This window comes from Ambystoma mexicanum, chromosome 5q (genome assembly GCF_040938575.1).
Source record: "Ambystoma mexicanum isolate Mex_15411 chromosome 5q, UKY_AmexF1_1, whole genome shotgun sequence".
In the NCBI taxonomy this organism is placed as follows: domain Eukaryota; kingdom Metazoa; phylum Chordata; class Amphibia; order Caudata; family Ambystomatidae; genus Ambystoma; species Ambystoma mexicanum.
The window spans coordinates 1,371,921,984-1,371,934,938 of record NC_090933.1 but is presented as its reverse complement, the minus strand read 5'-3'; the positions used below and the strand labels follow the sequence as shown (position 1 = coordinate 1,371,934,938).

Below are 12,955 nucleotides of genomic sequence, written 5' to 3'. Positions count from 1 at the left end.
GGGGAGCGAGGCAGTGTTCCCCCCCCCCAAGGAGAAGGCGGTGAGCGCACCTAGGGTGGTGAAAGCCTTAATCCATCCGGCCAAGGCCTCTATCGAGACAGTCGCGGCGGCCCTCGCTCAGCCTGTGGAGGCTACACCAGTGGTGGCGACCTCGGGGCTCAGAGTTTCCCTGCCGGAGGGAGTCCTCTTTTGTGCCCATCGAGAGGACCCTCGTGAAACCCACGGCGGAGAAGAAAAAGGGGGGCAGGAGGTCGTTGTGGATTCGGCCTCAACCTCTGAGGAAGAGCTGATCGAGGTCTTAAGCCACGGCGTTGGCGTGGAAGAAGACCAGCCCGTCGGGAGGGATCCTGACGCAGGAGACGACGATATCGTCGAGGGTGCCGACGGGGCCCCTGACCGCCCGTCGGACTCCCCTCTACCAGCGCTGCAAGACAACTCGGCGGCCATTTTGTTGGCTAAACAGTCCTTATGCTCAGAGATAAGGACGAGACTGCCGTTACCACCAGCGGAGGAACCACTCCCGTCGGGGGACCCTGAGCCACGCCCTTCTGGGAGCCCCCCCCTAAGATAAGAAGGATTCACCCTCCACCTCCTTTTTCAGCCGTCGCGCCCCGTTCAGCCCTCCTCCCCGTCCACGACTTGAGGGGATGATACGGGGACTGATACGGCCGCGACGGGTACGGACGACGAGGTTTACGACGAGGATCTGCCGTCGTCACCTCCCACCCGGGCTTCCCCACCCGACGAGATTGGATCGTTTCACTCCATGATCGCCAGGGCATCCGAGCTCTTCCAGCTCTGCCCTGAGGAGAAGAAGAAGGAAGGTTTCCTTTATCAACGGCGCGAGGCCAAGAGGAAGACGGTCCTCGCCGTGCCTCTACTGGACGATATTTGGGATGAGGGCCTCGCCCTCCTCAAGAACCCATCCACGACGCCGGCTAGAAGAGATCGGTACGAGAAGAAGTACCGGGTCCCGGACGCGGCCTCCTTGTGCCTCCGGGCACAGTCGACCCCGGACTCCGTCATCTCCGCGGCTGCCAGGAAGAAAGCGGGGGGGTGCGGCCTCCACGTTGACTTCCCCGCCGGACGGCGAGGGAAAGAAATTGGATACGATGGGGCGCAGGGTCATCTCGTCTGCAGCGACGACGATTAAGGTGGCCAACGCCTTGGCTATCGTAGCCCGATACGACAGGGAGCTGTGGTACAAACTGGCCCCCCTGCTGGACTTCCTACCGGACGACAAGCGGGCGGATGCCCTAGAGATCTTGCAGGAAGGTGAGGTGGCATCGGACCACGCCATCACGATTGCGACGGATATCGCTGACACTGGATTTTGCCAGTTGGGCAACGGCGTGTGCCTTAGGCGGCGTGGATGGCTCAAGGCTACTGACTTCCGTCAAGACGTGCAGACCAGAGTCTTGGACATGCCGTTCGATGGAAACAACCTGTTTGGGAAAACAGTGGACGATTCCATTCAAGCCATCAAAGCGGACACGGAGACGGCCCGGGCTCTCGGGGTTCTCCAGCAACGGCGGCCGCCCTTTCGGAGCGGCAGAGGCAAGGGCGCCTCCCAAGGTTCCGGCGGCGGGTTTTCCACCTACCGTCAAACGGCCCGTTCGTCGTCGCAGGAAGCTTACAGGGGACGAGGCAAGTCAGGCGGACCCCGCCGTCGTCGCCAAGGAGGTCAAGGTGGCAAAGCCTCGTCGAAGCAGGACTGAACCGGCCGTGGGGTCGGGCCCCCACCGAAGCACCCCGGTGGGAGGCCGGCTGGTGAGCTTCGTCAGGGTGTGGGAGTCCATCTCCACTGACCGTTGGGTGCTGACGCCCTAGCCCAGGGCCATGCGCTCGAGTTTCAAAGAAGGTGCCCGCGCGTCCCCCCTGTGGCCAGGAAAGAGCTTCACGTCCCTCAACTTCTCTTGGAGGTAAAGGCGATGCTCAGGAAGGGCGCCATCGAACTCGCCCCAAAGAGGCTTCGGGGCTCCGGAGTTTACTCAAGATACTTCCTCGTGAAGAAGAAGACGGGAGGATGGCGCCCCATCCTAGACCTACGACGACTGAACAAATTCATCAAGGCATAGAAGTTCCGGATCGTCACCCTCCAGCACGTCCTGGGTCAGCTGGAGGAGGGCGATTTCCTGTCGTCGTTTGATTTGGAGGATGCCTACTTCCATATTCCCATCCTAAAGGGGCACCGAAAGTTTCTCAGATTCGTGGTCCAAGGGCGTCACTATCAGTTCAGAGCCCTTCCCTTCGGACTACGGTCGGCACCCAGGGTGTTCACCAAGTGCCTCGCACCGGTGGCGGCGCAGCTGCGCAGAGAGGGGATCCACGTCTACCCCTACCTGGACGACTGGCTCATCCGAGCCAAGACGAGGGAGCTCGCCGTGGCTCACACGGCAAGGACCGTCCAACTTCTCATGGACCTGGGATTCTCCGTAAACTATGCCAAGTCCCACCTGGTGCCCGCGCAAGACGCACTGTTTCTGGTAGCGAAGCTCGACACAGTGTCCCTTCTGGCCTCCCCGTCGGAGGAAAGGACGAGGGCCATTCTGGGCAAGGTGCAGCGGATGCTGGTCGCGGACGCAGCCAAGGTGAGGTCCATCAAGTCCCTCCTCGGAATGATGTCTTCTTGCATCTACCTCATCCACCTGTGCAGGCTCCGGATGCGCCCGTTGCAGGAGTTCCTGGACGCGCGCTGGATCCAGACGACGGGCAGCTTCGAGGAGAGGATCACACTCGACGAGAGTTTCCGACGAGCGATCCGGTGGTGGGGCACCCGCGCGCATCTGACGGCGGGCATGGACTTCCAGACCCCCGGCCACCAGGAGACAGTGACCACGGATGCCTCCCTGGAAGGGTGGGGAGCGCACACCGAAAATCTGCACGCGAGAGGCCTTTGGCTCCCGACGGAGAAGTCCCTCCATATCAACGTCCTGGAGCTCCGTGCAGTGTTTTGGGCCCTCAGGTCCTTCCTTCCATCCCTCAAGGGCAAGGTGGTGAGGATCTTCACCGACAACACTACCACCATGTTTTACATCAGGAAACAGGGCGGAACCAGGTCCCCAGCCCTGTCCAAGGAGGCGCAGGACCTGTGGCATTGGGCCGTCGCCCAAAGGATGTTTCTGGTGCCGTTTCATCTGGCAGGGATAAAAAACACCATCGCCGACTCACTCAGCAGGGAGCTGCGCTCGTGCCACGAGTGGGAACTATGACAGGATCTAGTGGGCCGCCTCTTCCGACGGTGGGGCACACCCCAGATCGATCTGTTCGCGACGGCGACGAACTCCAAGTGCCGGAGGTTCGCCAGCAGGTTCCCCCAGCCGAGGAGCATGGGCGATGCTTTCTCGTTCCCCTGGGAGGGCCTGTTCCTATACGCGTTCCCTCCATTGCCATTGCTGATCCGGCTCATCAACCAGCTCAAGAGGTCACGGTGCAGGATAATCCTCGTCGCACCTGCGTGGCCGAGGCAGATATGGTTCCCGGACCTTCTGGACTTGTCCCCGTCAATCAAGCTGCCAGTGGTCGCGGATCTGCTCTCCAGGGAAGGAGGCGCCATCCTCCATCACGACCCGAAGTCGCTGAACTTGCAGGCCTGGCTCCTGCAGCGTTAGAGTGTGGAGGATACGACATACCGGCCGACTGCAGAGAGGTTCTTGCAAAGGCCAGGGCGTCCTCGACTCTTAAATGCTATGGACACAAATGGAAGAGGTTCTCTGTCTGGTGCCACGCACAGAAGATTAACCCTCTACGGATTACGGCTCCCCAAGTACTGCCGTACCTACTGACGCTGGCCAAAGCTGGACTGGCACATGCATCCATCAAGATTCATCTTGCTGCGATCTCCCGATACACCAGAACCACGGGGCGGCCGTCCTTGTGGTCTCATCGTCTGGTGAAAGAGTTCATGAAGGGACTGTTCAGATCGTTCCCGCCGGTGAAGGCCGGCGTGGGAGCTCAACGTGGTGCTGACCAAGCTCATGGGACCTCCGTTCGAGCCTCTGCACTCGGCCCCGTTGAAGTTCTTGTCGTGGAAAACAGCGTTTCTTGTGGCCATCAACTCCGCACGACGGGTGGGAGAGATCCAGGCCCTTTCCTGCAAGGCCCCGTACTTGACTTTTCACGACACGAGGGTAGTGCTCAGGACGCACCCCTCCTTCATGCCCAAGGTGCCGTCGGACTTCCACCTCAACGGACCCTTGGTGTTGCCTGTTTTCTTCCCGTCGCCTTCGTCGCCGGCTGAGAGGACTTTGCACTCGCTGGATGTGGCTAGAGCGCTGAAGTTCTACGTGGACCGCACGAAGTGTTTTCGGAAGACGTCACAACTCTTTGTGAACTTTGGACCTGTCAATCAGGGGAAGGCTCTCTCGAAGGCTTCCATTTCCAGATGGCTCTCCGGCTGTATCATGTACTGTCATCGGTTGGCAAACCGACCGCTGCCTGGCCGTCCGAGAGCCCATTCCACCAGAGCGATCGCAGCTACCACGGCGTTCCTTTCTGGTGTGCCCCTGCTGGACATCTGCAGGGCTGCTACGTGGAGGTCGACGCACACCTTCACGAAATTCTACTGCGTCGATCGGGATTCCAGGGAGGAGTCCAGGGTCGGCCAAGCAGTGCTGCGCAACCTGTTCGCCTAAGGTGAGCCTGGTGAGGAGGTAAGGTGCTTAATGTTGAGTTTGATGTAATGCTTAATGTTGAGCCTTTGCCACCTCCCATGGTTGTGCATGTGTGTACTGCTACGTATTCTTTATTCATGAGCATGTGAATTCATGCCAGACCCCATGCTGGAGAAGGAACAAGTTACTTACCTGTAACTGTTGTTCTCCAGCATGGGTCTGGCATGGATTCACATGCGAACCCTCCCGCCTACCCCTCTGCGGCTCTTCACTTGGTCATACTACCACTTCACGTGCTTCCAAATCTGAAGATGGCTGCCAGAGGCGGGGCTTAGGTAGAGGGCAGTCATTGGCTGTGGTCAGTATGACGCAGAGATCAGTGATTGGTTACTACTACAAAAGACAGATCAGAAACGAAACTGATACTGTTTTTTTCTTTACCGAGGATTCCCAGCCTGACGACGGGGAATATTCATGAGCATGTGAATCCATGCCAGACCCATGCTGGAGAACAACAGTTACAGGTAAGTAACTTGTTCCATCTGTTACAATCCCTCCTCCCAAAAAAATACATGGTCATAAGATTAAGTGTGGATGAATTGAATGTTATTTCTTTTTGACGTCACACCAGACCACTTAAATAACATCTTGGGATTCAATGAAATAAGGAATGATGACATGGATATTATAAGGTTTACATTATGAGTTGTTGCCTTAGTTCTAGGTGATATTCCAGTCTGGGAGGCTGCGAGATTTAAAGTTCATGACATGTCACTAGAATATCTCCCACTTAAAACATAGTGCCATCAGATTTTATTAATTTTACACTCTTACAATTGATTGCTTTTAGAATTTGAACATATTGAATGCTATTTTGATGTATGAACTCAAATTGAATGAATTGATAAGTAACAATGACATGTGATGATGCTCTTTTATGGTTCAAAAACTGAATAAAAGATTTTAAAAGTGAAAAAGTAAATCAAACCGCCTACTCCAATTTTCCCCCCCACACCCCCCTGTGAAAACATTTTGAGACACTGATTGGGGCTCAACCTGTTTACTAAATTATCTATTATAAGAGCAGCAAAATTGGTGCTAAATTAATTTGCTCCACTTTTTTTGCACTAGTGCAAATCTTTGATAATCTGGCCCCTGGTGTCAAACACCCACCTAAAATGTTAGCACATATAACATGCTTAGCACATATAAGCGTGGTCCATATGCAGGGTTTAGTTCAACAGGCTGTGTGATTCGCTTTTCTTCATGCTCTTGTATAATTAATGGGTCTAAATTAAAATGACTTCCACTATTTCTGCTGCATATTGTATTTGATCATTGGTGGACCACTACTTTGCCACCTATTAGGGTGCCTTTGCCCAATAGATGGGACTTGAATGTCTTAACCCCTTAACCGCTGGGCTTTAATCAAGTCTATGCAAAAAGTATGAGCATATTCGTCCTTAGAATTTAAGGGGTTAAATACTAGTACCTGTCTAGGGTGGTGTGGCAGCCTTTCAGCCAATCGGAAGGCTCAGAACAGGCTTTTTACCACATGGCAAAACCCCTGCTCTGAGCCTCCTCGGAGCCGGAGGCCTCCATCAACCCACACGGGAATGTGTAAGTGCGCCCCATCCCCTCCTTTCATCCTCTTACCCCACTTAACTTGCGCTCCTCCATACATCGTAGGCTCCAGGAACACTGTGTATTAAAGGGGCATCACCTTTCTCAAAATGGCTGCCATGAAAAGTGAGAAGGGACTACATGTAGTTTTTCCTCAAGTTGAGAAACAGCATACACGCTGTTTTGCAACTTGAGAAAAAACACTATTAGTACCCTGGTACAACATGCCTGGGGTACTAACAGCAATATAACCCTCACATTGGGGAGGAGGCATTACCTGTCGGGTAAGGCATCTGGGTTAACATTAAAGCCCTCCCTTCGCTCTGGCTTCTAACTTATGCCCCAGGGCCTTACCTGACTCCTAATTCGCCCCGGCTAGGGTTATATTGCTTAATTACCTCTGAAGTAATGCACATCACATCTACTGGGACCCATTCTCCCTGTTAGCGATGCCTGCAGTTGTGAAAGTATGAAACTAATAATGTTCTTCTCCTTTTATTTCTTTAGGTGATCGATACTACACACAAATCCAACAACAGTGAAAGTTAAATTCTCTGCACTATTAAAGTGCAAAGCGTCATTGAAACAATCTGCAATTTACTAACATCTTAGAAGGATAAAAGTTTGTGTGCCAGTTGTCTTTTCAGATGATCAGGAACTGGCATTGAGAAAGCTATGGAATACACAATGGGTTTCCTCCAATACATTCGTGGTAGAATCCAGAACAACAGAGCTGCTATAAATACCTAGCATTACAGACTAATAGCAACATTGTTTGCTAACGATAGCAACAGTGTTTGTTGTGCAAAAAGAGATGCCTTTTGGTTTTGCCCGTTATTCCAGAGAGAACAAATGTGTAAGAGACCAAATGTGAGTGCTAGTTCATATTATGAATGTAAGTCTAGTTTGTGTAAAGGATTTTGTGAAACACTTGTAAATGTACAGAGAATCCATGCAGTAAATATTTTTAAAGATTCAGTCGGAAGAAAAATCCTGTCACCAGAAATGACCTACAGATTAGGAAACTCGTATGCACTTGCAATTTGAAAAACAAGGTCCAGTAAAAGGAATCTTCTTATTAAGCACCTGACAAAATAAACTGTCAAGAAACCTTAAACCAATGCACAGGATGTGTGAAAAGGTGCTTTCTAATGTGTATACTAATGGCCCATGTCTGAACATAAGTGAAAAACCTCATCAGTGCACTGAATGTGGGAAAGGTTTTGCAGCAGAGAGAGCTCTTATTTCTCACCAGAGAAGGCATACAGGTGAGAAACCTTATCAGTGCATTGAATGTGGGAGAAGTTTCAGTCACAATACAAGTCTCATTTACCATCAGTTCTCACATACAGGTGAGAAACCTCATAAGTGTGCTGAATGTGGGAAGAGCTTTTCTTTGAAAGGAACTCTTATTTCCCACCAGAGAACACATACAGGTGAGAAACCTTATCAGTGCACTGAATGTGGGAAAGCATTTTCTGTGAAGAGAGATCTTACATATCACCAGAGAACACATACAGGTGAGAAACCTTATAAGTGCACAGAATGTGGGAAAGAATTTTCTGTCAAGAGAAATCTTACTTATCACCAAAGAATGCATATAGGTGAAAAACCTCATCAGTGTACTGAATGTGGTAAAAGCTTCCTTTTGAAGCGTCATCTTATTGTCCACCACAGAACACATACAGGTGAGAAACCTTACCAGTGCACTGAATGTGGGAAAGGGTTTGTTTCGAAGGGCCAGCTTTGTCTTCACCAGAGAATGCATACAGGTGAGAAACCTTATCCATGTTCTGAATGTGGGAAAACATTTGCTAAGAAAGGACATCTTGGTAAACACCAGAGATTGCACACAGGTGAGAAACCACATAACTGCAGTGAATGTGGTAGAGGGTTTGCCCAGAAGGACCAGCTTATTTACCACCAGAGAACACATACAGGCGAGAAACCGTATCAGTGCACTGAATGTGGGAAAGAATTTACTAAGAAGGTACATCTTACTTACCACCAGAGAACACATACAGGTGAGAAACCCCATACGTGTTCTGAATGTGGACGAGGATTTTCTCAGAAGGGCAGGCTCATTAACCACCAGCGAACACATACAGGTGAAAAACCCTACCAGTGCACTGAATGTGGGAAGGAATTTGCTACGAGAGCAAATCTTACTTCCCATCAGAGAATGCATACAGGTGACAAACCCCATAAGTGCACTGAATGTGGGAGAGGGTTTGGTCAGAAGGGACAGCTTATACACCACCAGAGAACACATACAGGTGAGAAACCTTATCAGTGCACTGAATGTGGGAAAGAATTTTCTGTGAATAGAGATCTTACTTATCACCAGAGAATGCATACAGGTGAAAAACCTCATATGTGCACTGAATGTGGGAGAGGGTTTGATCAGAAGGGCCAGCTTATTCACCACCAGAGAACACATACAGGTGAGAAACCTTATTGGTGCACTGAATGTGGGAAAGCATTTTCTATGAAGGGAAGTCTTATATCTCACCAGAGAATGCATACAGGAGAAAAACCTCATAAGTGCACTGAATGTGGTAAGAGTTTCCTTTTGAAGGGAGATCTTAATCGCCACCAGAGAACACACAGGTGAGAAACCGTAGTGCAAATAATGTGGAAAGTGAAGGGAGAAAGTTTTTTTTTTCTTTACATCTCCAGTTCAAACTGCAGAATGATCATATGCAGGAAAAATAATTTCATTGTTTTTAAATAACGGGGGAAAGCCCCTCCGCATTTGACATATAAGTATGACACTAATACCACTTTTATTTGTCTTTTAGTCTGTATTTTTTGTCTATGTAATTGTATTGTTTTTCATTTCTCATGATGTGCTTGTATGTGATATTTTTGTTTTGCTTAGCCCTGAGGACAGACATAGTCTGAAATGCATTGACTACATCGGACCTTGGTGTCCACACGGCCTCATATTTTGGATTAAAAATAACTGCTAGCCATATTGAGATGGACCAGATTATTTAAGCAATATGCTAATTGGAATAAATTGCTGTTTGAATGAATGATTTAAAATACATTTGGGCAGTTCATTTTATAGAGAGTTAGTACCCGTGCTTCGCACAGTAATTCCTACTAAAGAAAGAAATTGGACTGTCTACACCATGATACCTATCCACATGTCAATTTTCAGGTTTGTTGCGTGTTGGGAAGTATGCTGAACATTTCGAATAGACACACACAAATCCACAACTTTGCCATATATATATATATATATATATATATATATATATATATATATATATATATATATATATATATATATATATATATATATATATATGTTCACTGGAAAAACTTTAAGGGGGCGTTATGGTTACAAGTAAAACTGAAACCCCCCTGAAATTCGCTAGTTACGGTAAGCTAAGCAACCATAACTCGCACCACCACCGTGCACTGCTAAGACTAACACCCAGGACATGAAAGATGACATCACAAATGTCATGGATGACATCACTGATGACATCCCATATTAAATGAATAAACAAGCAATGTCATTTTTGATGTCCTGGGTGTTTGTGTTCAAAGAAAATGTGCCCTGGCTGGGCACTTTTTCTTTGTATTCTGTTGATATTACCCGGCCCCTGCCAGAGTTGGGGTTGCCCTCAAGTATATATCTTGTTCCCACAGCTGTCTGGCTGGTTTAGGGCTATAATATGTGCACTGATCGTAACTTTATGATCAATACTGGTACACATAGTTAGTTTACATTTCTTTTGTAGAAGGCACTGAGTGAAAGTTGGGCTTTCCAACAGGAGGCACTTTAGACTCCTATTCTCTTCTCTCTTTCGTCGACCCACCATATCCCCACATAGTATGACAGAGAATGCTACGCTGCACTACAGTGAAGCACGCATTTCAGACATCATAAGAAGCCCCTCTATCTTTGATCTAGGGTGTACAGGCTCACATAATTGAGCCTTTTCCTCCTCGGATGAATCACTTAAACTTAAGAAGAAGGGTTTTTTAACAGAATTACACTGCCACTTTCTTAGAGAATATCTGAAATCTAATATCCTGGCTGGTCTGGTGGTACATAATAAATCATGCCTCTTTCTAGAGGATGAGACTTATAAAAAACAACTTTAGTTACATAGCCACTAAGTGCAGCAGGGATCTAATGATACGGACTATCTCAACCGCCCAACTTATTGGAGCAACCCTACAGGAGTTCCTCAACATAGAGGTGGCTACATTTCGCAGCAACACGGCCATAACCAATGCTGAAGACAAACTAAGAGAAGTTTTAGCAGCAATTTGAGGATTTGAAATCCAATATATTGACTAGGAAAACCAAAAAACTGAACAAGGATATACAGGATTTTAAATCTGAAATAATGTATCCATAGCTAGCTGCCAACTTCTTGGAAAACAAGAACTTACAGAAAACACAATACACCTCTAATAGTTGAAGGGGAGGAGAAAAGATGCGTAACTTCTTCAGACACAAGTAGCGACTCAACAGGAGATGATCCCTATGACTATGGCTATGAACAGTTCCAACGCGTACGATGACAGAGACCTTTTTTAGGCAGAGGCTATCCCGAGACCGCACATGGGACACGTTATACCCAGATTTCACTGCCTAGTACAGCAGGAGAAGACAAGGACCCCGGAGGCGTGCATACAACAGATAGGCGACAGGTGGGCAAAAACACTTGATAATGATCCCAAAGGGGGAATGCCAGTATTGAACCTTTCAGGCATGACTTTCACACAAATACAACTCCATGTTCTCTCAAAATGATTATCCTTTGTCCCCACCAATCAGACAGATCGGTTTACATCCGAGCTTGAGATAAAAAAATTCTTTAGGAAACTGAGACTACAATGCTTTTTCCAAGACCATGACCCTGGTGAAGGTACAGAGGCCACTGGGTTATTTATTCCTTCAATCTTTACACCATTGGATAATCAAATTCCAAAGGAACGTATCCTTTTTGAAAAATGCGTCGCAGGGGACCTTATAAGACTCGGCTCTCAAAAACAGAATGTGAGACACAATTTATCCAATGCAGAGAGGGAAGCACTACACACCTTATAAGCAGACAGCAGATTAACAATCAAATCGGCTAATAAATGTGGGGGGAATAGAGGTTTTCAATAAATGCCCATTACCATGATATGGTCTCTGAACTAATAAATGGTAACAAGAGCTAATGCACCCTCAGAAGAGATCCCTCGCCAGAAATTAGACCATACATTTTGGAAGCAACTCAATTTGGAGTCGATGGGGTTGGATTTGTAAGAAGGAATTGGAGTACTTGAATTACTCAGAACACCAAGCTTCTATGCCCTCCCCAAAATGCATAAAGGTGCAACCAAACCACCCGCCATAGTGTCAGGCTGTTGCTCGATCCTGGAGCCGTTGTGCAAATGTATTGATCTTTCTTTGCAACCGCTTAGTAAAGCTACACCTACGTACATCAAAGACACCATGGCGACTATTAAGACGTTTGAGGGTTTGCAATACGATGACCGTACTAAATTCTTGGTGACCATGGACATAAAATCTCTATACACTAACATCCCACAAGATCAGGCAATAGAAAAAATTAGAGACTACTAACACACGCCAAGAGAACAAAGAGTCCCATGTGAATTCATCTTAAACCTTATGAGCATAGCTCTTAAAATCTTTTTCCAATATGCCAATCAGTTTTATTTGCAATTTGGGACAGTGATGGGAGCTGCTTTTGCGCCCTGTTTAGTTATCCTGTTCATGGCAGCCTTTGAAGAGGAATTTGTACTCGCAGAGAACAATACTTTTAAACCACAAATTGCAAACTGATTCAGATATATCGATGACATTATTTTCATCTGGACAGGGACAGATGGGTCCCTCTATAATTTCCTAGATTGGCTAAATGGATGTCATCCGACTATCAAGTTCACCATGGAGTTTGACAGTCACACAATAAACTTCCTAGACTTAGTAATAAAATCAGAAGGAGGACAATTGAGTTGTTCATTGTATAACGCCACACTTCATTTCTCGAGTTTTTACCTGAGAGATCTCAAAGAAATCTGTAATTTGTGCAATTTCTCTGATTGCGTAGGAATTGCACCTCATTGTAGGACTATTGGGAACCTGCAGAAATTCTAAGTACCAAACTTAAGGGAAACCTTAAGGGACAGGGTTATCCCAAGAAACTTGTCTCCCCCTCTCTTAAACTAGCTCTATTTTCTCCAAGAGAAAGCCTACTAGTGCCCGCAATCCAGGAACTGATGGACCCAAGACTCACCTGTGTCACTACATACAATACTAACTCTTATGACATTAAGAAATGGATCCATAAATGCGGGCCCATGGTGAGGTCATGCCTTCCGGAGACACCACTACCCCTATTCGAATGGATTGTGTCCTCTCATGTATGCCTTATCTTTTGATGTTACCAATATCCAGCTTTGCTGCTTCAGCAAATCTTTTCAGCAGGGCGCGCTGTGCGTTCATGCCTGTTGACTCGATGTCGACGTCACCAAAGGTATATATAGCATGCGCAGCTTCCGTTGGTTTCAGTTCTGTTTTTTCACGCTTGCGCTTCGATTACGGTTTGCTTCGTTCCTTGTGAGGAAAATCTTCAAGTAAATTCTAGAGTCAATTCTTAAAATCTTAGTAATTTCGAGAGATGGCTTCATCATCAGCGTCTTCCACTCCCAGGTCGGGTTTCAAGAAATGGTGTGAC

The 12,955-nt window shown here is 47.9% G+C and overlaps 1 protein-coding gene across 3 annotated transcripts in view; it reads left to right on the top strand.

The window, feature by feature from the left end:
• Nucleotides 1-9,211, top strand: part of LOC138498168 (zinc finger protein 84-like) — a 228,364-nt gene extending 219,153 nt beyond the window's left edge. For 2 of the 3 annotated variants that reach the window (XM_069622048.1, XM_069622047.1), the window contains one exon: nucleotides 6,744-9,211. In XM_069622048.1, the coding sequence (XP_069478149.1) occupies nucleotides 7,357-8,850 (1,494 nt within the window). In that variant the 5' untranslated portion in view covers nucleotides 6,744-7,356 and the 3' untranslated portion in view covers nucleotides 8,851-9,211. The remainder of the gene's footprint in view (nucleotides 1-6,743) is intronic. The other variant, XM_069622049.1, reaches the window with a different exon arrangement.
• The last annotated feature ends 3,744 nt before the right edge of the window (nucleotides 9,212-12,955 follow it).